At 41.8% G+C, this 26001-nt stretch overlaps 1 protein-coding gene across 3 annotated transcripts in view; it reads right to left on the bottom strand.

The window, feature by feature from the left end:
* Positions 1–15029, bottom strand: part of LOC139555947 (jun dimerization protein 2-like) — a 34654-nt gene extending 19625 nt beyond the window's left edge. The window contains exons 1-3 of one of the 3 annotated variants that reach the window (XM_071369352.1): positions 14897–14999; positions 13613–13857; positions 13288–13343 (exon numbers count right to left, since the gene is read on the bottom strand). In XM_071369352.1, coding sequence (XP_071225453.1) covers positions 13288–13343; positions 13613–13787 — 231 coding nt within the window. In that variant the 5' untranslated portion in view covers positions 13788–13857; positions 14897–14999. Of the gene's footprint in view, positions 1–13283; positions 13344–13612; positions 13858–14896 lie in introns of all 3 variants that reach the window. The other 2 variants (XM_071369354.1, XM_071369353.1) reach the window with 2 other exon arrangements.
* Between the last annotated feature and the right edge of the window lie 10972 nt (positions 15030–26001).

The following is a 26001-nucleotide window of genomic DNA, read 5'->3' as shown; positions in this document are numbered from 1 at the left end:
CCAGCGTGTAGCCTAGGGGTCAGCGCGTTGGGCCAGTAACCAGCGTGTAGCCTAGGGGTCAGCGCGTTGGGCCAGTAACCAGCGTGTAGCCTAGGGGTCAGCGCGTTGGGCCAGTAACCAGCGTGTAGCCTAGGGGTCAGCGCGTTGGGCCAGTAACCAGCGTGTAGCCTAGGGGTCAGCGCGTTGGGCCAGTAACCAGCGTGTAGCCTAGGGGTCAGCGCGTTGGGCCAGTAACCAGCGTGTAGCCTAGGGGTCAGCGCGTTGGGCCAGTAACCAGCGTGTAGCCTAGGGGTCAGCGCGTTGGGCCAGTAACCAGCGTGTAGCCTAGGGGTCAGCTCGTTGGGCCAGTAACCAGCGTGTAGCCTAGGGGTCAGCGCGTTGGGCCAGTAACCAGCGTGTAGCCTAGGGGTCAGCGCGTTGGGCCAGTAACCAGCGTGTAGCCTAGGGGTCAGCGCGTTGGGCCAGTAACCAGCGTGTAGCCTAGGGGTCAGCGCGTTGGGCCAGTAACCAGCGTGTAGCCTAGGGGTCAGCGCGTTGGGCCAGTAACCAGCGTGTAGCCTAGGGGTCATCGCGTTGGGCCAGTAACCAAAAGGTTTCTGGATCAAATCCCCGAGCTGATAAGGTAAAAATCTGTCGTTCTGCCCCCTGAACAAGGCAGTTAACCCACTGTTCCCCGGTAGGCCGTCGTTGAAAATAAGATTTTGTTCTTAACTGACTTGCCAAGTTAAATAAAGGTTAAATACAGACAGAACCACTGTGATTAATCAACATTGGCACTAGTTCATCTTGAATAATAGTTTAACAATTAAAACAAGTTTAAACACTTCACTACAAAATGTACAAATATGATAACGTGTATGTCAAGATTAGACATCTAAGTGTAAACAACAATATAAAATCGGGTCGTTCGAGTCCTGAATAGGGTGTATATATATATATTTGTGGGTATGACACAAATGACTTGTTTACTGCTCTTATTACCTTGGTAACCGGTTTATAACAGCAATAAGGCACCTTGGGAGTCGGTGGTATATGACCAATATACCACAGTTAAGGGCTGTACGCCACGTTGCATCATGCCTAACAGCCCTTAGCCGTGGTATATTGGCCATATACCACCACCCCCTCTGACCTTATTGGTTAAATAGATAATTGAGTATTAACAGAATAGGTTATTACTACTAAAGCATCGTTTCAGATGAACAAACAAAAACACAACTTCATGCCAACCTTGCTGTGATCCCTGATCTACTGGGTTATCAGCTCAGTGGGTTTGATGTTGAATCAGGTGTGTTAGTGCTGGGTTGGAACAGAACCCTGCAACCCCAAATCCCCTGCAACCCCAAAGCCCCCCCCCCCCCCCCCCCCAGCAGAGTTCCATGATAATTTAATTACCAGAGTGAATTATTGTAATGTTTGTTTATGTGTCATTTAATCCCATAAGGGATGTGTTGCCAAATGGCGATTTGACACGAAAATAAAATGTCATAAAATGGCAATTCATCCACCACTGTTGGCTTGCTCCAATTGTAATAGATTTATACACTGTGTGTGATGTTCAACTGTATATTTCTATACGATATGTGCCAACATAGGTAGGCCTACGCTAATAACCCATATACAGAGCCATCAGAAAGTATTCATACCCCTTGACTTATTACACATTTTGTTGTGTTACAGTCTGAATTCAAAATTGCTACAAATTTATTTATTTTCTCACCCATCTACACACAATGTTGTTTTTTTTAAATATAGAAATGTTAGCAAATGTATTGAAAATTAAATACAGAAATATCTCATATACATAAGTATTCACACCCCTCAATACTTTGTAGAAGCACCTTTTTCAGCGATTACACCTGTGAGTCTCTAAGAGATTTCCACACCTGGATTGGGCAACATTTACCCATTTCTTCTTTTCAGAATTTTTCAAGCTCTGTCTAATTGGTTGTTGATCATTTCTAGACAACCATTTGCAGGTCTTGTCATAGATGTTCAAGTCAAAACTGTAACTAGGCCACTCAGGAACATTCATTGCCATCTTGGTGAGCATCTCCAGTGTATATTTGGCCTTGTGTTTTAGGTTATTGTCCTGCTGAAAGGTGAATTTGTCTCCCAGTGTCTGGTGGAAAGCAGACTGATCCAGGATTTCCTTTAGGGTTATGCTTGTGCTTATTTTGTACAAGCTTCCTTCTTTTCACTCTGTCATTTTGGTTAGTATTGTGGAGTAACTACAATGTTGTTGACATCCTCAGTTCTCATATCACAACCAAAAAACGAACTGTTTTAAAGTCACCATTGTAGGACAGTGTAGTGTATTGTAGTGTAGAGTAGTGCAGTATAGTCTAGGACAGTGTAGTGTATTGTAGCGAGGTGTAGTGTTGTGTTGTGTAGTGTTGTGTTGTGTTGTGTAGTGTTGTGTTGTGTTGTGTAGTGTTGTGTAGTGAGGTGTAGTGTTGTGTTGTGTAGTGAGGTGTAGTGTAGTGTTGTGTAGTGTAGTGTTGTGTTGTGTAGTGTAGTGTTAGTGTAGTGAGGTGTAGTGTTGTGTTGTGTTGTGTTGTGTAGTGTTGTGAGGTGTTGTGTAGTGTTGTGTAGTGAGGTGTAGTGTTGTGTTGTGTAGTGTAGTGTTGTGTTGTGTAGTGTTGTGTTGTGTAGTGTTGTGTAGTGTTGTGTAGTGAGGTGTTGTGTTGTGTAGTGTAGTGTTAGTGTAGTGAGATGTAGTGAGGTGTAGTGTTGTGTAGTGAGGTGTAGTGTAGTGTAGTGAGGTGTAGTGAGGTGTAGTGAAGTGTAGTGTTGTGTAGTGTTGTGTAGTGAGGTGTAGTGAGGTGTAGTGAGGTGTAGTGAGGTGTAGTGAGGTGTAGTGTTGTGTAGTGAGGTGTAGTGAGGTGTAGTGAGGTGTAGTGTTGTGTTGGTGTAGTGTTGTGTAGTGTAGGTGTAGTGAGGTGTAGTGAGGTGTAGTGTAGTGTAGTGTTGTGTAGTGTTGTGTTGTGTTGTGTTGTGTAGTGTAGTGTTAGTGTAGTGAGGTGTAGTGTAGTGTAGTGTTGTGTTGTGTTGTGTAGTGTAGTGAGGTGTAGTGAGGTGTAGTGTAGTGTAGTGAGGTGTAGTGTAGTGAGGTGTAGTGTAGTGTAGTGTTGTGTAGTGTAGTGTAGTGTTGTGTAGTGTTGTGTTGTGTAGTGTAGTGTTGTGTAGTGTAGTGTAGTGTAGTGTAGTGTAGTGTAGTGTTGTGTAGTGTAGTGTTGTGTGGTGTAGTGTTGTGTTGTGTAGTCTTGTGTTGTGTAGTGTTAGTGTAGTGTTAGTGTAGTGTTGTGTTGTGTTGTGTTGTGTAGTGAGGTGTAGTGAGGTGTAGTGTTGTGAGGTGTTGTGTAGTGTTGTGAGGTGTAGTGTTGTGAGGTGTTGTGTAGTGTTGTGTAGTGTTGTGTAGTGAGGTGTAGTGTAGTGTAGTGTAGTGAGGTGTAGTGTTGTGTTGTGTAGTGAGGTGTAGTGTAGTGTTGTGTAGTGTAGTGTAGTGTTAGTGTAGTGAGGTGTAGTGTTGTGTTGTGTTGTGTTGTGTAGTGTTGTGAGGTGTTGTGTAGTGTTGTGTAGTGAGGTGTAGTGTTGTGTTGTGTAGTGTAGTGTTGTGTTGTGTAGTGTTGTGTTGTGTTGTGTAGTGTTGTGTTGTGTAGTGTAGTGTTAGTGTAGTGAGGTGTAGTGAGGTGTAGTGTTGTGTAGTGAGGTGTAGTGTAGTGTAGTGAGGTGTAGTGAGGTGTAGTGAAGTGTAGTGTTGTGTAGTGTTGTGTAGTGAGGTGTAGTGAGGTGTAGTGAGGTGTAGTGTTGTGTTGTGTAGTGTTGTGTAGTGTAGTGTAGTGAGGTGTAGTGTAGTGTAGTGAGGTGTAGTGTAGTGTAGTGTTGTGTAGTGTTGTGTTGTGTTGTGTTGTGTAGTGTAGTGTTAGTGTAGTGAGGTGTAGTGTAGTGTAGTGTAGTGTTGTGTTGTGTTGTGTTGTGTAGTGTAGTGAGGTGTAGTGAGGTGTAGTGTAGTGTAGTGAGGTGTAGTGTAGTGAGGTGTAGTGTAGTGTAGTGTTGTGTAGTGTAGTGTAGTGTTGTGTAGTGTTGTGTTGTGTAGTGTAGTGTAGTGTTGTGTAGTGTAGTGTAGTGTAGTGTTGTGTAGTGTAGTGTTGTGTGGTGTAGTCTTGTGTTGTGTAGTGTTGTGTAGTGTTAGTGTAGTGTTGTGTTGTGTTGTGTAGTGTAGTGAGGTGTAGTGAGGTGTAGTGTTGTGAGGTGTTGTGTAGTGTTGTGAGGTGTAGTGTTGTGAGGTGTTGTGTAGTGTTGTGTAGTGAGGTGTAGTGTAGTGTAGTGTAGTGTAGTGTAGTGAGGTGTAGTGAGGTGTAGTGTAGTGTTGTGTAGTGTTGTGTAGTGTTGTGTAGTGTTGTGTTGTGTTGTGTAGTGTTGTGTAGTGAGGTGTAGTGTTGTGTTGTGTAGTGTTGTGTTGTGTAGTGTAGTGTAGTGTTGTGTAGTGAGGTGTAGTGTAGTGTTGTGTAGTGAGGTGTAGTGTTGTGTAGTGTTGTGTAGTGTTGTGTAGTGAGGTGTAGTGTAGTGTAGGACAGTGTAGTTTAGCGTAGTGCGGTGTAGTGCGGTGTGGGGTAGTGTAGTCCAGTGTAGTGTAGTCCAGTGTTTTTAGTGTAAGAGAGTGTAGTGTGGGACAGTGTTTGTAGTGTAAGAGAGTGTAGTGTGGGACAGTGTTTGTAGTGTAAGAGAGTGTAGTGTGGGACAGTGTTTGTAGTGTAAGAGAGTGTAGTGTGGGACAGTGTTTGTAGTGTAAGAGAGTGTAGTGTAGTGTGGGACAGTGCTTATAGTGCTGTGCTGTGCTCTTATCTGCTCTGTTGTGGTTCATCTCGAGTCATTCAACTCGTAGAAACGTGTGAGAAGAGAAAACAGGATCTCAGCCCACAGCTTTCATTTCTCCTTCTTCTAACGGCCTCATCAGGCGTGATGTGACCACAGCAGGCACCCTTGCTCTGGCAGGCCCAGCGTTGAGAAACAAGCCTCTCTTAAAACCGTGTTCACTATGACTAAACATTTCCATAATATTCATTACCAAATTTAAGCCTGGTCCCAGACCGGTTTGTATTGTCATGTATGAGTTGTCAAGACAGCGCAAACCGTTCCGCGACCAGGCTACCGTATATCAATGAAGAGAGGAAAGAACCCCCAACAACATGGTCAATGAGTCTGAGGCTATGACAGTCGTTAGCTAGCTATCATTAGCTATCATTAGCTATCATTAGCTGTCATTAGATATCATTAACTATCATTAGCTATCATTAGATATCATTAACTATCATTAGCTATCATTAACTTTCATTAACTTTCATTAACTATCATTAGATATCATTAGCTATCATTAGATATCATTAGCTATCGTCAGCTATCATTAGCTACCATTAACTATCATTAACTTTCATTAAATATCATTAGCTATCATTAGATATCATTAGCTATCATTAACTATCATTAGCCAAATGTTAGCCTGTCTCTATGGTAGGGCGGTAGAAGGGATTGGTATTATTCATATTAGTGGAAATGTCTGGAACAGATCACGATGACATCATGTAAGAGACTTCAGGATGGGTTAATATCCAAGATAGGAACTTCATCATCCAGGGTGATCATCCATCATCGTCCAGGGTGATCATCCATCATCCATCATCATCCAGGATGATCATCCATAATCATCATCCATGATGATCATCCATAATCATCATCCAGGGTGATCATCCATCATCATCATCCCGGGTGATCAACCATCATCATCCAGGGTGATCATCCATCATCGTCCAGGATGATCATCCATCATCATCATCATCCAGAGTGATCATCCATCATCATCATCCAGGGTGATCATCCATCATCATCCAGGGTGATCATCCATCATCATCATCCCGGGTGATCAACCATCATCATCCAGGATGATCATCCATCATCGTCCAGGATGATCATCCATCATCATCCAGGGTGATCATCCATCATCGTCCAGGATGATCATCCATCATCATCATCATCATCCAGGGTGATCATCCATCATCATCCAGGATGATCATCCATCATCGTCCAGGATGATCATCCATCATCATCATCATCATCCAGGGTGATCATCCATCATCATCCAGGGTGATCATCCATCATCGTCCAGGATGATCATCCATCATCATCATCATCCAGGATGATCATCCATCATCATCCAGTCTCCCGGGTGGCGCAGTGGTCTAGAGCACTGCATCGCAGTGCTAGCTGCGCCACCAGAGTCTCTGGGTTCGCGCCCAGGCTGGGCTGGGTTCGCGCCCAGGCTCTGTCGCAGCCGGCCGCAACCGGGAGATCCGTGGGGCGACGCACAATTGGCATAGCGTCGTCCGGGTTAGGGAGGGTTTGGCCGGTAGGGAGGGTTTGGCCGGTAGGGATATCCTTGTCTCAGTATGTAAAAAAAAAAAAATTAATAAAATGTATGCACTCTACTGTAAGTCGCTCTGGATAAGAGCGTTTGCTAAATGACGTAAATGTGATCATCCATCATCGTCCAGGATGATCATCCATCATCATCATCATCCAGGGTGATCATCATCATCATCCAGCATGTGTCCTAAACGGCGTTCTATCTCCTATATAGTGCTCTACTGGGAATAGTATACCGTTTGGAACGCACACCGAGGACCATTGCAATTCACGTTTCAGTCAAATCCTGACTAAATCAAGGCACCTGCAATGAGGTCAGAAGCATCTAGACCAGCTGACCTACTGCCACAAACATTCGGTCATGAGTGGGTTAATAACCACGGAGGAACTGCATTCAAGTATGGAATAACCAGAACTCAGCCGCTGCAGTACAGGAATTAATGGAGTTCCCTGTACGCCTATACCACATAACCTTGGCTTTTCCAGCGATGCTAGAAATTAACACATTGGCCAACAGCCAGCGAAACATTGGCCAACAGCCTCTCCTCTCCTCTCTTCTCCCGTCAGTAGATGATGTAACACTGGCCAACAGCCTCTCCTCTCCTCTCTCCCGTCAGTAGATGATGGCCAAGGAGGATTCCATTATGTTTTATACTTATTATTTCCTCATATGTGTCCTCCCCACATCACACACACACACACACACACACACACACACACACACACACACTCTCTCTCTCTCTCTCTCTCTCTCTAACCAGAGTGGTGTGGTCAGTTGCAGCAAACATAAGTCAAAGTCCAAAATGGCACCCTGTTCTCACATAGTGAACTACTCTTAACCAGGGCCCGATGGGAACTTTACTTCACCAGGACGTGTCTTAACCAGGGCCCGATGGGAACTTTACTTCACCAGGACGTGTCTTAACCAGGGCCCGATGGGAACTTTACTTCACCAGGACGTGTCTTAACCAGGGCCCGATGGGAACTTTACTTCACCAGGACGTGTCTTAACCAGGGCCCGATGGGAACTTTACTTCACCAGGACGTGTCTTAACCAGGGCCCGATGGGAACTTTACTTCACCAGGATGTGTCTTAACCAGGGCCCGATGGGAACTTTACTTCACCAGGATGTGTCTTAACCAGGGCCCGATGGGAACTTTACTTCACCAGGACGTGTCTTAACCAGGGCCCGATGGGAACTTTACTTCACCAGGACCTGTCTTAACCAGGGCCCTATGGGAACTTTACTTCACCAGGACGTGTCTTAACCAGGGGCCGATGGGAACTTTACTTCACCAGGACGTGTCTTAACCAGGGCCCTATGGGAACTTTACTTCACCAGGACGTGTCTTAACCAGGACGTGTCTTAACCAGGGGCCGATGGGAACTTTACTTCACCAGGACGTGTCTTAACCAGGGGCCGATGGGAACTTTACTTCACCAGGACGTGTCTTAACCAGGGGCCGATGGGAACTTTACTTCACCAGGACGTGTCTTAACCAGGGCCCGATGGGAACTTTACTTCACCAGGACGTGTCTTAACCAGGGCCCGATGGGAACTTTACTTCACCAGGACATGTCTTAACCAGGGCCCGATGGGAACTTTACTTCACCAGGACGTGTCTTAACCAGGGCCCGATGGGAACTTTACTTCACCAGGGTGTTTCTTAACCAGGGCCCTATGGGAACTTTACTTCACCAGGACGTGTCTTAACCAGGGCCCTATGGGAACTTTACTTCACCAGGGCGTTTCTTAACCAGGGCCCTATGTGGACTTTTTTAAATTTATTACCAAGGCCCTATGTGACCTGTAGTGCAATATGTAGGGAATAGGGTGCCAATTGGGACACAGCCATAGTCACACATCAGGCAATGTCACAATATGTGTATATATATATATATATAAATCGCTGTTGGAGAGGAGATATAATTAGTTTCGCTTCACAAAATAATTGTGACATCTGGAAGTGATATAGTTCTATAACTGTTGCTTCTGTCTCAGGGCGTTTCATGACCTCTCGATGTCTTTCTGTCTTTTTCTATAAAATATGTTGTTCCAGCGACTACATAATTTTTTTTTTTTTTAGGTTACACCCTTTCCCTTCTGGGTGTTCACTTTCCATACTGTCCATCTAGGTTAGAACGTTTCAGCCTCTGTCCGATGTTTATACGTGCCATGTGGATTGACTTAGAGACTAAGAAAACACACTGCCATGTACCCATAGCACTAGGCAAGGATCTGCTCCTACTCTAGTTGTTGTGTGGATAGCTGTTAACTAGGTCTAGTTGTTGTGTGGATAGCGGTTAACTAGGTCTCGTTGTTGTGTGGATAGCTGTTAACTAGGTCTAGTTGTTGTGTGGATAGCTGTTAACTAGGTCTAGTTGTTGTGTGGATAGCGGTTAACTAGGTCTAGTTGTTGTGTGGATAGCTGTTAACTAGGTCTAGTTGTTGTGTGGATAGCTGTTAGCTAGGTCTAGTTGTTGTGTGGATAGCGGTTAACTAGGTCTAGTTGTTGTGTGGATAGCGGTTAACTAGGTCTAGTTGTTGTGTGGATAGCTGTTAACTAGGTCTAGTTGTTGTGTGGATAGCTGTTAACTAGGTCTAGTTGTTGTGTGGATAGTTGTTAACTAGGTGTAGTTGTTGTGTGGATAGCTGTTAACTAGGTCTAGTTGTTGTGTGGATAGCGGTTAACTAGGTCTAGTTGTTGTGTGTATAGCTGTTAACTAGGTCTAGTTGTTGTGTGGATAGCTGTTAGCTAGGTCTAGTTGTTGTGTGGATAGCGGTTAACTAGGTCTAGTTGTTGTGTGTATAGCTGTTAACTAGGTCTAGTTGTTGTGTGGATAGTTGTTAACTAGGTCTAGTTGTTGTGTGGATAGCTGTTAACTAGGTCTAGTTGTTGTGTGGATAGCTGTTAGCTAGGTCTAGTTGTTGTGTGGATAGTTGTTAACTAGGTCTAGTTGTTGTGTGGATAGTTGTTAACTAGGTCTAGTTGTTGTGTGGATAGCTGTTAGCTAGGTCTAGTTGTTGTGTGGATAGCTGTTAACTAGGTCTAGTTGTTGTGTGGATAGCTGTTAACTAGGTCTAGTTGTTGTGTGGATAGTTGTTAACTAGGTCTAGTTGTTGTGTGGATAGTTGTTAACTAGGTCTAGTTGTTGTTTGAATAGCTGTTAGCTAGGTCTAGTTGTTGTGTGGATAGCTGTTAACTAGGTCTAGTTGTTGTGTGGATAGCTGTTAACTAGGTCTAGTTGTTGTGTGGATAGCTGTTAGCTAGGTGTAGTTGTTGTGTGGATAGCGGTTAGCTAGGTCTAGTTGTTGTGTGGATAGCGGTTAACTAGGTCTCGTTGTTGTGTGGATAGCTGTTAACTAGGTCTAGTTGTTGTGTGGATAGCTGTTAACTAGGTCTAGTTGTTGTGTGGATAGCGGTTAACTAGGTCTAGTTGTTGTGTGGATAGCTGTTAACTAGGTCTAGTTTTTGTGTGGATAGCTGTTAGCTAGGTCTAGTTGTTGTGTGGATAGCGGTTAACTAGGTCTAGTTGTTGTGTGGATAGCGGTTAACTAGGTCTAGTTGTTGTGTGGATAGCTGTTAACTAGGTCTAGTTGTTGTGTGGATAGCTGTTAACTAGGTCTAGTTGTTGTGTGGATAGTTGTTAACTAGGTGTAGTTGTTGTGTGGATAGCTGTTAACTAGGTCTAGTTGTTGTGTGGATAGCGGTTAACTAGGTCTAGTTGTTGTGTGTATAGCTGTTAACTAGGTCTAGTTGTTGTGTGGATAGTTGTTAACTAGGTCTAGTTGTTGTGTGGATAGCTGTTAACTAGGTCTAGTTGTTGTGTGGATAGCTGTTAGCTAGGTCTAGTTGTTGTGTGGATAGTTGTTAACTAGGTCTAGTTGTTGTGTGGATAGTTGTTAACTAGGTCTAGTTGTTGTGTGGATAGCTGTTAGCTAGGTCTAGTTGTTGTGTGGATAGCTGTTAACTAGGTCTAGTTGTTGTGTGGATAGCTGTTAACTAGGTCTAGTTGTTGTGTGGATAGTTGTTAACTAGGTCTAGTTGTTGTGTGGATAGTTGTTAACTAGGTCTAGTTGTTGTTTGAATAGCTGTTAGCTAGGTCTAGTTGTTGTGTGGATAGCTGTTAACTAGGTCTAGTTGTTGTGTGGATAGCTGTTAACTAGGTCTAGTTGTTGTGTGGATAGCTGTTAGCTAGGTGTAGTTGTTGTGTGGATAGCGGTTAGCTAGGTCTAGTTGTTGTGTGGATAGCTGTTAACTAGGTCTAGTTGTTGTGTGGATAGCTGTTAACTAGGTCTAGTTGTTGTGTGGATAGCTGTTAACTAGGTCTAGTTGTTGTGTGGATAGCTGTTAACTAGGTCTAGTTGTTGTGTGGATAGCGGTTAACTAGGTCTAGTTGTTGTGTGTATAGCTGTTAACTAGGTCTAGTTGTTGTGTGGATAGCTGTTAACTAGGTCTAGTTGTTGTGTGGATAGCTGTTAACTAGGTCTAGTTGTTGTGTGGATAGCGGTTAGCTAGGTTTAGTTGTTGTGTGGATAGCTGTTAACTAGGTCTAGTTGTTGTGTGGATAGTTGTTAACTAGGTCTAGTTGTTGTGTGGATAGCTGTTAACTAGGTCTAGTTGTTGTGTGGATAGCTATAATGCATTCATGTAGGGGAGGAACGAGGCAGGCAGCCTGACTACCATCTCTCCCAAGAGAAAGGCACTGGAGGCATTTCTACTTAAAATAAACCCAGAGGGAGAGAGACAGAGAGAGCGAGAGAGAGAGCGAGAGACAGAGAGAGATGTTCAGTCCGGGCCCCGTCGGCCCTAGTAGCCTGTCGGCTCGCCAACCCTCCCCATTAATCCACAGCAGTATTCAATATACGCAGAAACCATCCCACGGATGTGCCCGGGCAGGCAGGCAGGCACTGGGGCATTTAAACACCTCAACACACTCATAGGAACACACATAGACAAACACTCATAGGAACACACAAACACACACTCTAATATATACTGTTAGAATGGAGCAGGGGTCAAGTTGGAGCTGTTAGACCGGCGTATTAATGGTAGAAGAGTCTGGGGCTGTTAGACTGGGGTATTAATGGTAGATGAGTCTGGGGCTGTTAGACCGGGGTATTAATGGTAGAAGAGTCTGGGGCTGTTAGACTGGGGTATTAATGGTAGAAGAGTCTGGGGCTGTTAGACCGGGGTATTAATGGTAGATGAGTCTGGGGCTGTTAGACCGGGGTATTAATGGTAGAAGAGTCTGGGGCTGTTAGGCCGGGGTATTAATGGTAGAAGAGTCTGGGTCTGTTAGGCCGGGGTATTAATGGTAGAAGAGTCTGGGTCTGTTAGCCCGGGGTATTAATGGTAGAAGAGTCTGGGGCTGTTAGACCGGGGTATTAATGATAGAAGACTCTGGGGCTGTTAGGCCGGGGTATTAATGATAGAAGACTCTGGGGCTGTTAGGCCGGGGTATTAATGGTAGAAGAGTCTGGGGCTGTTAGGCCGGGGTATTAATGGTAGAAGACTCTGGGGCTGTTAGACCGGGGTATTAATAGTAGAAGACTCTGGGGCTGTTAGACCGGGGTATTAATGGTAGAAGACTCTGGGGCTGTTAGACCGGGGTATTAATAGTAGAAGACTCTGGGGCTGTTAGACCGGGGTATTAATGGTAGAAGACTCTGGGGCTGTTAGACCGGGGTATTAATGGTAGAAGACTCTGGGGCTGTTAGGCCGGGGTATTAATAGTAGAAGAGTCTGGGGCTGTTAGACCGGGGTATTAATGGTAGAAGAGTCTGGGGCTGTTAGGCCGGGGTATTAATGGTAGAAGAGTCTGGGGCTGTTAGGCTGGGGTGTTGATGTAAACCAACCAGACTAACCAGACTAAGGGTATAGGGTGCTATATTAGGGTATAGGGTGCTATATAGGGTATAGGGTGCTATATTAGGGTATAGGGTGCTATATAGGGTATAGGGTGCTATATTAAGGTATAGGGTGCTATATTAAGGTATAGGGTGCTATATTAGGAAATAGGGTGCTATATTAGGAAATAGGGTGCTATATTAAGGTATAGGGTGCTATATTAGGAAATAGGGTGCTATATTAGGGAATAGGGTGCCACTTCAGACACATCCAGTGACTGAGGCTGTTTCCAGGACAACATTATCTTCATGACACTGTTTCTTTCACTGATGGAACACCAACAACCATGTAAAACATTGTAAAACCAGGCAATGTAAACTCTAATAACAGACTGTAATTACAGACTGTAATAACACACTCCAATAACACACTTCAATAACACACTCCAATAACACACTTCAATAACACACTTCAATAACACACTTCAATAACACACTTCAATAACACACTCCAATAACACACTCCAATAACACACTTCAATAACACACTCCAATAACACACTCCAATAACACACTCCAATAACACACTTCAATAACACACTCCAATAACACACTCCAATAACACACTTCAATAACACACTCCAATAACACACTCCAATAACACACTCCAATAACACACTTCAATAACACACTCCAATAACACACTCCAATAACACACTCCAATAACACACTTCAATAACACACTTCAATAACACACTCCAATAACACACTTCAATAACACACTTCAATAACACACTCCAATAACACACTCCAATAACACACTCCAATAACACACTTCAATAACACACTTCAATAACACACTCCAATAACACACTTCAATAACACACTCCAATAACACACTCCAATAACACACTTCAATAACACACTTCAATAACACACTGGTTATATCTCACAAGGGGCAGACGGATCATTTTCATAAAGATGATGATAATGGAATAAGCTATTTACTCACAATTTGGACTGCAATCCCCTTCTGGTGGCTGGTGGTGGTACCGTATGTTTTAGACACTGTAAGATGACATGAATAATAGTTATTTTAACTCATATAACCTGTTTCAAAATAGAAGAAGCATGCATCAGATATACAGTACCAGTCACAAGTTTGGACACACCTACTCATTCAAGGGTTTTTCTTTATAAAAAAAAAAAAAAAAATTCTACAATGTAGAACAATAGTGAAGTCATCAAAACGATGAAATAACACATATGGAATCATGTAGTAATCAAAAAAGTGTTAAACAAATCAAATTATATTTTAGATTCTTCAAAGTAGCCACCCTTTGCCTTGATGACAGCTTTGCACATTCTTGGTATTCTCTCAACCAGCTTCATGAGGAATGCTTTTCCAACATGCTGAGCACTTGTTGGCTGCTTTTCCTTCACTCTGCGGTCCAACTCATCCCAAACCATCTCTATTGGGTTGAGGTCAGGTGATTGTGGAGGCCAGGTCATCTGATGCAACACTCTCCTTCTTGGTCAAATAACCCTTACACAGCCTAGAGGTGTGTTTTGGATCATTGTCCTGTTGAAGAACAAATGATAGTCCCACTAAGCACCAACGTATTGCTGCAGAAAGCTGTGGTAGCCATGCTGGTAATAACTTATCCTCATCATCATCATCATAAACATATAGTTATTTGCCACGAGCATGCGTAGGTGTGTCTGAACTTTTGACTGTTACTGTATATACATTATTAACTTTCTAAATGATGAAGATGATGGAGATAAGGAGGACGAAGAGGGATGATGAGGATGACAATAACTTATCCTCATCATCATCATAAACATATAGTTATTTGCCACGAGCATGCCAGTTAGTTTACATGCAACTTCAAATGCATAAACGGAACTGTCAGCCTGTCTGTGTGAACTTGAGTGGGCTGCTAGTCTGCAACTGTAGCCTACAAAGCAATGTGAAACAATACTATGCATTTCACATACTTTTTTTCAACACAAATAAAATCACCAAGAAAACTAAAAACAAAACGTTCTCCCCTCATACGAAAGAATGTTTTTCCAATTCCGCTTTCTGTTCTAAATACCGCTGATAGCCCACAATGTCGCGTGTATAACAAACGTAATGTTACATAACGTTGAAGCTCGCAGCAGGGACTGCTTGTGGTTGATATGAACTTTCACCGCCTCCTTACATCGTAACAGCGAAAAAAATGAAATTCTCGGACATTGCAGAATCTATTCTATAGTAGTGTTCAAGGCAAGCTGCAAGCGACATTCATTCGCTACTTTGTACCGTTTGATAAATAAGTTGTAACGATCAAACAACAAAGAGTTTTTGTGCAAAATCCATGAGAAAAAGTTAAAATATAAATGCTTTTATAATGCGTCTAGTCTAGTGCATTACACTATCGCAAGCGGAAACTAGTAAAATAACGTTGTTGTAAAATAATACAATTGTAAAAAAAACGATAATGAAACACAAAAACATAAGTGAAAACCTATTAGAAAAAGTTTAAAATTTGTAAAAATGTCTAAACAGTTAATCGAGTTAGTCTAAGTTTAGTAACCTAAACCAGAAATAGTAAGTTAATAGGTTAATTTACCTGTATTAGGTCCAAAATCCGTGGTGATATAACGTGTCCGTAACTTGTGAATCGGACATAGGTTTTGATACTAAAAGTCGTTGCGTCAGCCCGTTTAAATAGTGATCGGTATTTGGGAAGGTTCGGGAATGCGGAACTTGCTTGTCCCAGACGTGCGCATGGATAGAAATACAGGCAGGCCTGAATAAAACGCTCCACCCCTAGCAACCCCCAAAAAAACACACACAACATTCTGGTGTGAGGAAACTTTCAGATGCCTGTTTTGGAAACTGGAGAGACCCAGTGCATCCACGCCAAGTTGTGGCTATAAACATACATGTCTTATTTGTTTATAAATATACATATGAATTAAGATATTTTAAGGTAAAATTAAGGTATTTTGTGTGTGTGTGTGTGTGTGTGTGTGTGTGTGTGTGTGTGTGTGTGTGTGTGTGTGTGTGTGTGTGTGCGCGCGCGCGCGTGATAGAGAGAAGGAGAGCGCGAGAGCGCAATTTAATATATTTAGAGTTGTAATCGGAAGCTCCGTCAATTCATTTAACAGTCATTTCAGCATGTTGCACAGGCCGCTCTTATTTGGTGAACTGGTATTCTGAACATTCCTCTCAGTGTTAGCTCCCTATAGTCAGAGTCTTTTTCACTTTTCTCTGTCTACCTGTCTGACTGTACAGTGACTGAGACATGAGCACGGTCTGACAGTTAGCTAACTAACTCAGTATGCCAGCTCTCTCAGATCAATTATGATGCTGTAAGTAACTGAGACATGAGCACGGTCTGACAGTTAGCTAACTAACCCAATATACCAGCTCTCTCAGATGAATTATGATACTGTAAGTGTCTCCAAAATACAACGTAAATGTAATCAACAGATGAACTACAAATATAAAATATGTCATGTTTAGTTTGGCATCAGTTACTGAAGTATTTATCCCTTATCAGCTCTATCAAGAACAGTGTACTTGTATGCAAGACATGACTTAAAAACTTGCAAAAATTGTGTCTGTCTGGGTCTTGATTTAGACTTTCTAGATATTAGATAGTTAGTCGGGTGGGTACTTGAATTGATAGACAGCCAGTCCTACAAGATCGTGATGATGCCCTCTCCACCGTCCGCGGTCCACCTGGAAGGAACAAGCAGCTGTGTTTCTATCTGAACCGCTCCGTTACCATAAATATCCCCTCCTCTGTTTCTTTTTAGCGATTCTAATTTGGTTTCACCGTCCGTGATTTACGTCCAGTTCCTGAGAAGGGGGGGGGGGGGGGGGGGTGTGTTCTGAGGAAGGTCGGGTCTATGCGTCACAGTCTCTCTCCAAACACAGATGACAAGTCGAGGTGGATTGGATTGGAGGCATTTCACAATGGGGTCCTGAGTGGGTAGAGAGAGAGAGAGAGAGAGAGAGAGAGAGAGAGAGAGAGAGAGAGAGAGAGAGAGAGAGAGAGAGAGAGAGAGAGAGAGAGAGAGAGAGAGAGAGAGAGAGAGAGAGAGAGAGAGAGAGAGAGAGAGAGAGAGATGTCAAGGCTCTAGTCTACATCCTCCCTGTTTGGCTCTAGCTTACACCCCGGTGGTGTCAGAAATGCCACCCTATTCTCTACATAATGGCACCCTATTCCCTACATAATGGCACCCTATTCTCTACATAATGGCACCCTATTCTCTACATAATGGCACCCTATTCTCTACATAATGGCACCCTATTCTCTATATAATGGCACACTATTCTCTATATAATGGCACCCTATTCTCTACATAATGGCACACTATTCTCTACATAATGGCACCCTATTCTCTACATAATGGCACCCTATTCTCTACATAATGGCACCCTATTCTCTACATAATGGCACCCTATTCCCTACATAATGGCACCCTATTCTCTACATAATGGCATCCTATTCCCTATATAATGGCACCCTATTCTCTACATAATGGCACCCTATTCTCTACATAATGGCACCCTATTCCCTACATAATGGCACCCTATTCTCTACATAATGGCACCCTATTCTCTACATAATGGCACCCTATTCCCTACATAATGGCACCCTATTCTCTACATAATGGCACCCTATTCCCTACATAATGGCACCCTATTCTCTACATAATGGCACCCTATTCTCTACATAATGGCACCCTATTCTCTATATAATGGCACCCTATTCCCTATATAATGGCACCCTATTCCCTTTATAATGGCACCCTATTCCCTATATAATGGCACCCTATTCCCTATATAATGGCACCCTATTCTCTACATAATGGCACACTATTCTCTACATAATGGCACCCTATTCTCTACATAATGGCACCCTATTCTCTACATAATGGCACCCTATTCCCTTTATAATGGCACCCTATTCCCTATATAATGGCACCCTATTCCCTACATAATGGCACCCTATTCTCTACATAATGGCACCCTATTCTCTACATAATGGCACCCTATTCTCTACATAATGGCACCCTATTCTCTACATAATGGCACACTATTCTCTACATAATGGCACCCTATTCCCTATATAATGGCACCCTATTCTCTACATAATGGCACCCTATTCCCTACATAATGGCACCCTATTCCCTATATAATGGCACCCTATTCTCTACATAATGGCACCCTATTCCCTATATAATGGCACCCTATTCTCTACATAATGGCACCCTATTCTCTACATAATGGCATCCTATTCCCTATATAATGGCACCCTATTCTCTACATAATGGCACCCTATTCCCTACATAATGGCACCATATTCTCTACATAATGGCACCCTATTCCCTATATAATGGCATCCTATTCCCTATATAATGGCACCCTGTTCTCTACATAATGGCACCCTATTCTCTACATAATGGCATCCTATTCCCTATATAATGGCACCCTATTCTCTACATAATGGCACCCTATTCCCTATATAATGGCACCCTATTCCCTACATAATGGCACCCTATTCTCTACATAATGGCACACTATTCTCTACATAATGGCACCCTATTCCCTATATAATGGCACACTATTCTCTACATAATGGCACCCTATTATCTACATAATGGCACCCTATTCTCTATATAATGGCACCCTATTCCCTATATAATTCACTACTGTTGACGAGAGCACTATATAGGGAATAGGGTGCCATTATGTAGAGAATAGGGTGCCATTATGTAGAGAATAGTGTGCCATTATGTAGAGAATAGGGTGCCATTATATAGAGAATAGGGTGCCATTATATAGGGAATAGGATGCCATTATGTAGAGAATAGGGTGCCATTATGTAGGGAATAGGGTGCCATTATATAGGGAATAGGGTGCCATTATAAAGGGAATAGGGTGCCATTATATAGGGAATAGGGTGCCATTATGGATGCAGCCAGAGAGTCGAGGCTCTGTGATTCCTCCCTATCTGTCTGTCTGTCTGTCTGTCTTTCTTCCTGTCTGTCTGTCTGCCTGTCTGTCTGTCTTCCTGTGTGGACAAAGACTTTCAACAGATCCCCTGCTCGATAGGAGGCTGAGGAGGGAGGCAGTACAGCCAGAGATTGCAATCAGTAGAGGAAAATACATGGTCCGTGTGCCGAGTTGGCACTGTGGGGTCTCACTGGAGAGAAGGCCTACAGTACAACAAAAACAAAAACATAATGACATTTCTGTGAAAATATGTGAACTTTCTGTGAAGTCCCCCCCCAAAAAAATCCCACCAGTTAATATCAATTATTTGTTTATCCTAAGTAGAGACAAATCAAAGTAATATGAATCGGTGTTAATTTATCAGACTTCCATTGGTTGTATTACAGTGTCGAGAGATTCTCTCATCTCTTGCAAATCCAGAAACATTACTGGAACCATTTTAATTCAATTACTGATTCAGAGTTGAAAAAAATACGACATAAATAAAAATCAGTGTTTAAATATTGCATTTTTCTTTGCCCACTTTAGAAGCGTTGGGTCTTGATAGATTTCTGCACTATGATAAAGGCTGATGTACGTGATTACATTTGTTATTATTTGGTATTATTTGGTATCATTTGGTATCATTCCCCAGGCTGCGTCGCAAACGGAACCCTACACCCCTCAAACTCTACTCTGGACCAACTCAGGCCCTAGTTTTGTCTCATCTTGATTACTGTCCAGTCGTGGGGTCCAGTGCTGCAAGGAAAGACCTAGTGAAGCTGCAGCTGGCCCAGAACAGAGCGGCACGTCTGGCTCTTCATTGTAATCCGAGGGCTGATATAAATACTATGCATGCCCAGTCTCTCTTTAAGAGTCGAGGAGAGACTGACTGCATCACTTCTTCTTTTTATAAGAAACATTAATATGTTGAAAATCCCAAATTGTTTGCATTAGGTAATTTACACACAGCTCTGACACACACACTTATCCCACCAGACATGTCACCAGGGGTCTTTTCACAGTCCCCAAATCCAGAACAAATTCAAGACAGCGTGCAGTACTATATAGAGCCCTTATTGCATGGGAACTTCCTTCTATCTCATATTGTTCAAATAAACAGCAAACCTGGTTTCAAATAACAAATAACCAGGATCCCTCAGGACACCTCGCGGCACAACGCCTCTCCCCTATTTGACCTAGATACGTTTGTGTATATGTATTGATATGTAAGCTACGTGTGCCTTTTGTATAAAAATATATATATATTATTTAGTTCCGTCCTTGAGCTGTTGTCGATTCATGTTCTGTATTATGTCATGTTTCATGTTGTGTGTGGAGCCCAGGAAGAGATGCTGCTGTTATAGTTAATGGGGATCCTGATAAACCACAGGAAGAGATGCTGCTGTTATAGTTAATGGGGATCCTGATAAACCACAGGAAGAGATGCTGCTGTTATAGTTAATGGGGATCCTGATAAACCACAGGAAGAGATGCTGCTGTTATAGTTAATGGGGATCCTGATAAACCACAGGAAGAGATGCTGCTGTTATAGTTAATGGGGATCCTGATAAACCACAGGAAGAGATGCTGCTGTTATAGTTAATGGGGATCCTGATAAACCCCGGGAAGAGAAGTTGCTGTTATAGTTAATGGGGATCCTGATAAACCACAGGAAGAGATGCTGCTGTTATAGTTAATGGGGATCCTGATAAACCACAGGAAGATATGCTGCTGTTATAGTTAATGGGGATCCTGATAAACCACAGGAAGAGATGCTGCTGTTATAGTTAATGGGGATCCTGATAAACCCCAGGAAGAGAAGCTGCTGTTATAGTTAATGGGGATCCTGATAAACCACAGGAAGAGATGCTGCTGTTATAGTTAATGGGGATCCTGATAAACCACAGGAAGAGATGCTGCTGTTATAGTTAATGGGGATCCTGATAAACCACAGGAAGAGATGCTGCTGTTATAGTTAATGGGGATCCTGATAAAATACCTGATACCAGTTCCACTGCATTTTTTTCATTGTTTCCCGCTAATCAGGGACTGATTTAGACCTGGGACATCAGGTGGGCGATTCCCCTCTAATCAGGGACTGATTTAGACCTGGGACACCAGGTGGGTGATTCCCCTCTAATCAGGCCCTGATTTAGACCTGGGACACCAGGTGGGTGAATCCCCTGTAATCAGGGACTGATTTAGACCTGGGACATCAAGTGGGTGTAATTAATTATCAGGTAGAATAGAAAACTAGCTGGCTCCGGACCTCGTAGGGTCAGAGTTGAATACCCCTGCCCTAAATAGTGCGTATACCCTTGCCCTACACTACTTTTGACCAGGGCCCATAGGGTAGTATTTTGATATTTGGTATTTTATTAGGATCCCCATTAGCTGTTGTAAAAGCAGCAGCTACTCTTCCTGGGGTTCCAGACAAAACATGAAACATAATACAGAACATCAATAGACAAGAACAGCTCAAAGACAGAACTACATACATTTTTTAAAAAGGCACACGTAGCCTACATATCAATACATACACACAAACTATCTAGGTCAAATAGGGGAGAGGCGTTGTGCTACGAGATGTTGCTATAACTGTTTTTTGAAACATTTGGTGCACTATATTAGAGGGAACAGTGTATTCTTCGTGGGTGGGAGTGTAACATCTATATAAGAAATTGAAAGTGAAATGGCAGTTTACTTCAGGAAATGTACCCTTATTATTGACTGGCTTTTCATTTATATACATTTATCAAATATTCGCTCAAACATTCTATAGAATAAGTCTTTATTATATAGTATTTACTAAAACATGTAATAGTTCCAAGTTTATGTCCAAGGGCATGTGCCCGCTGCCAAGCAGACTCAAATAAAAAATGAGTCAGCATAGGATATGGTACTTCTGCAAGCTGCATTAATGCAAACAGCCATGGCAAAGATTTAATATGGCCTACTATATGTATCTGTATGTAATCCCGAGGGGAATGCCCTATAACACACAACTCCAGACACTTCTCTTCTCTGACTCACTGTCTGTCTATCGTATCATCAGACAGATGGACATCATATCTTCCATAATAATCTTTCCTTCCTTTTTTTTTTCTCTCCCCCCCCCCCTCCCCCCTCCCGTTAAAAGAATCCCAGACAGTCTTGTCAATCACGTCAACACATCTGTCTGTCTTCACAGTTAAGGATGAGTCTTCTCAGACATTTTTTATTTTAGTCTCTGGTTGGCACTATTAACAGCAGTTCCATATCTGACCATTATTAGAAGTTACATGGTGACAAATGTTTAAATCTAATATAATATTAAGGAACTGAGACACTAAGTATTTGGATAACAGTAGTCCAAAAGTATTTAAGATGTCGTAACCTATCAAGGATTCAAGGGCACGTTCTCCCTTCATTTTTACACATTAAAGGATAGAAATATAGATGTGATCAGAATAAATGGAAAAATATCTGAATTTGGCCACCCGTCCGCGTGACGTCCCTGATCAGAATCTATTCAACAGGTTAGATAGTTACCATGGCTGCGGTACTGGGAGAAACAGATTGCTATGTTTCTCCCATTCCCACCTATCATTTTAACTCCTACGACAAGCACAACTGAAGCTCCTTTGACCCCCACAAATGCAGCTTCTACTTCAACAACTGTAGCTCCCACGACAACTGCAGCAGCTCCTACAACAACAACTGTAGCTGGTCCCACAAACAAAACAGCAGCACCTACTGTGTCAATCACAACTGCAGGTCTCCTAACAGTCAACTGATGCTTTGATTTAATGGGGGCCATAAATATGTCCTCTGAGGTGTAACTGGGATACAGGAAAGTTTTACATGTAGCTTTACGACAACAAAGATATTGTAGTCTATTGCTCTGCCTGTTCCTCTGTGCTTACGATCATCTGATTCCATAGACAAACCGATTCCACCAACCCACACAAGGTTGCTTTTTGCCCCCTCCGTGTTCTCAGAGCTGTGGCGTCACCGGCGTCAGGTGACGATGCCTCCCAAACTTATCCCTGTAAATATAGCACATCCTTAGGAATATCACAGAGAGCGGGGGACAGGAGACTGATCATGAGGAATAGGAGGGGGAGATCGTACCCGTAGGAAAAATGAGCACACTACTCCAGTCAGATAGGAATGTATGTAAGAGGAGTATGAAACCATTGAGAGACCTGTATGGAATTCCAGGTGCATCATGTAAACACAAACATTTCCACCTGGAAATAGACCCCTAAAATGTCTTTGATATATTTGTGATATATAGTACATAGAAAACTGTTTCAAATATGGTTTATGAAGCATTGGGTATCAATGTATACAAATGTAGGCCTACATTTTGTTTTGTGGACTCCTTTTAACATAAAAGACAACATGCAAAAAATACACATCAGGGGATTGTATGCGTTAACATATTAAAACAAAATGGATACATCACTATACAGAATACTGTACTGTATGGAAGCATAATACAGAATACTGTACTGTATGGAAGGATAATATAGAATACTGTACTGTATGGAAGGATAATAGAGAATACTGTACTGTATGGAAGGATAATACAGAATACTGTACTGTATGGAAGGATAATATAGAATACTGTACTGTATGGAAGGATAATATAGAATACTGTATCGTATGGAAGGATAATATAGAATACTGTACTGTATGGAAGGATAATATAGAATACTGTATCGTATGGAAGGATAATATAGAATACTGTACTGTATGGAAGGATAATATAGAATACTTTATCGTATGGAAGGATAATATAGAATACTGTATCGTATGGAAGGATAATATAGAATACTGTATCGTATGGAAGGATAATATAGAATACTGTACTATATGGAAGGATAATATAGAATACTGTATCGTATGGAAGGATAATATAGAATACTGTACTGTATGGAAGGATAATATAGAATACTTTATCGTATGGAAGGATAATATAGAATACTGTATCGTATGGAAGGATAATATAGAATACTGTATCGTATGGAAGGATAATACAGAATACTGTACTGTATGGAAGGATAATATAGAATACTGTACTGTATGGAAGGATAATAGAGAATACTGTACTGTATGGAAGGATAATATAGAATACTGTACTGTATGGAAGGATAATATAGAATACTGTATCGTATGGAAGGATAATATAGAATACTGTACTGTATGGAAGGATAATATAGAATACTGTATCGTATGGAAAGATAATATAGAATACTGTACTGTATGGAAGGATAATATAGAATACTGTACTGTATGGAAGGATAATATAGAATACTGTATCGTATGGAAGGATAATATAGAATACTGTATCGTATGGAAGGATAATATAGAATACTGACTGTATGGAAGGATAATATAGAATACTGTACTGTATGGAAGGATAATATAGAATACTGTACTGTATGGAAGGATAATATAGAATACTGTACTGTATGGAAGGATAATATAGAATACTGTATTGTATGGAAGGATAATATAGAATACTGTATCGTATGGAAGGATAATATAGAATACTGTACTGTATGGAAGGATAATATAGAATACTGTATCGTATGGAAGGATAATATAGAATACTGTATCGTATGGAAGGATAATATAGAATACTGTACTGTATGGAAGGATAATAGAGAATACTGTATTGTATGGAAGGATAATATAGAATACTGTATGGAAGGATAATATAGAATACTCTATCGTATGGAAGGATAATATAGAATCCTGTATCGTATGGAAGGATAATATAGAATCCTGTCATGTTTTTATCATATTTGTGCTGTGGACAGTAAGTTACTACACCTCAGCAATTTATTTTTAAAAATTGCCTGAAAGGTGAAATTGTAACCTTTCTTGGAGTATGCAGCATTACTAGTTATTGTTCATGGCCCTCTCGTGATAATTACTTTTTGGAGATTACTTAGATTACATTTTCAATTACAGTTAGTTACATTTAAGAGGCACACTATATAAATATAAAGCATGTGGACACCCCTTCAAATTAGTGGATTTGGCTATTTCAGCCACACCCTCTGCTGACAGGTGTATAAAATCGAGCACACAGCCATGCAATCTCCACAGACAAACATTGGCAGTAGAATGGCCTTACTGAAGAGCTCAGTGACTTTCAACGTGTCACTGTCATAGAATGCCACCTTTCCAACAAGTCAGTTCGTCAAATTTCTGGCCTGCTAGAGCTGCCCCGGTAAAATAAGGGCTGTGTTTTCGTGTAGACTCACCCTGGCATGACATATTGATAACCGTGTAAATCTCTCTAGGACAAGGTGACTTTTATCAATATGTTTGATAAAAAGTCACCTTGTCCTAGAGAGATTTACATGGTTATCAAAACGTCACGCCAGGGTGAGCCTACATGAAACACAGCCCTTATTTTAAGTGTTTCTAAAATCCCCTGTGGGAAAAATGAATCGTGGAAAAACGATTGGAACCATTTCCCTGTTTGACCGCTAGGTTTTATGGGTATTATGACACCCCCACTATGGGGCTGTATTGTCTCAAGGCTTAAAAAGCCTTCTTTAACCCGTCTCCTCCCCTTCATCTACACCGAATGAAGTGGATTTAACAGGTGACATCAATAAGGGATCATAGCTTTCACCTGGATTCACACCTGGTCAGTTATGGAAAGAGCAGGTGTTCTTAATGTTTTGTACAGTCAGTGTAATTTGGCGGTTAGGTTTTCATATGGGTTCAGGTTTAGATAGGCCTGAGAACATGCACAGAATGTGAATGTCACGAGAGAATCCCCTCTTTACAGCTCCCTCTACTGCTCACATATGAGGCTAACTGAATGAGAAAATGCCCACGCTCACACAAGTACCCGCACTTACACACACACACACAATGTTATGGCATATAGCCTACCTCATGCACATCATTTTTAGCAGAGGAAATACATCTCCAATCATACAGGGAGGTGTTTGCCACTGGAATGGGCTTCAGCAACGTCATCAAAGATGAAGTCTTGTCACTCCATTGAATCGTTTCTCAGGTCAGCAGGATTTCGTGCACAGCATGACAGTCTTCTGGCACACATACCATGTTGCTCTATGTACACATGAATATGCTTTCTTAAATCCTACAGTAAGCTCCTATTGGATATGACGCTTTCTTAAATCCTACAGTAAGCTCCTATTGGATATGACGCTTTCTTAAATCCTACAGTAAGCTCCTATTGGATATGACGCTTTCTTAAATCCTACAGTAAACTCCTATTGGATATGACGCTTTCTTAAATCCTAGAGTAAACTCCTATTGGATATGACGCTTTCTTAAATCCTAGAGTAAACTCCTATTGGATATGACGCTTTCTTAAATCCTACAGTAAACTCCTATTGGATATGACGCTTTCTTAAATCCTAGAGTAAACTCCTATTGGATATGACGTTTTCTTAAATCCTACAGTAAACTCCTATTGGATATGACGCTTTCTTAAATCCTAGAGTAAACTCCTATTGGATATGACGCTTTCTTAAATCCTAGTCTGCAGAAGAACTGAACACGATGTATGCCATCATGCAATGTCGTTTATTGAAGGAGAATAAGAATATAGATGCATAATGAAAACCGATATATATATATATATATATATTAGGCAGAAATATGCATTCCTCTTATTTAGGAAAAAAGTCCTGTCTTCTTTCTGATGCTTTCTGTAGGCTACATGGCAAGCCAAGTGGCAAT

This window comes from Salvelinus alpinus, chromosome 27, assembly GCF_045679555.1.
Source record: "Salvelinus alpinus chromosome 27, SLU_Salpinus.1, whole genome shotgun sequence".
In the NCBI taxonomy this organism is placed as follows: Eukaryota; Metazoa; Chordata; class Actinopteri; order Salmoniformes; family Salmonidae; genus Salvelinus; species Salvelinus alpinus.
This window is presented reverse-complemented; position numbering and strand designations above follow the sequence as displayed.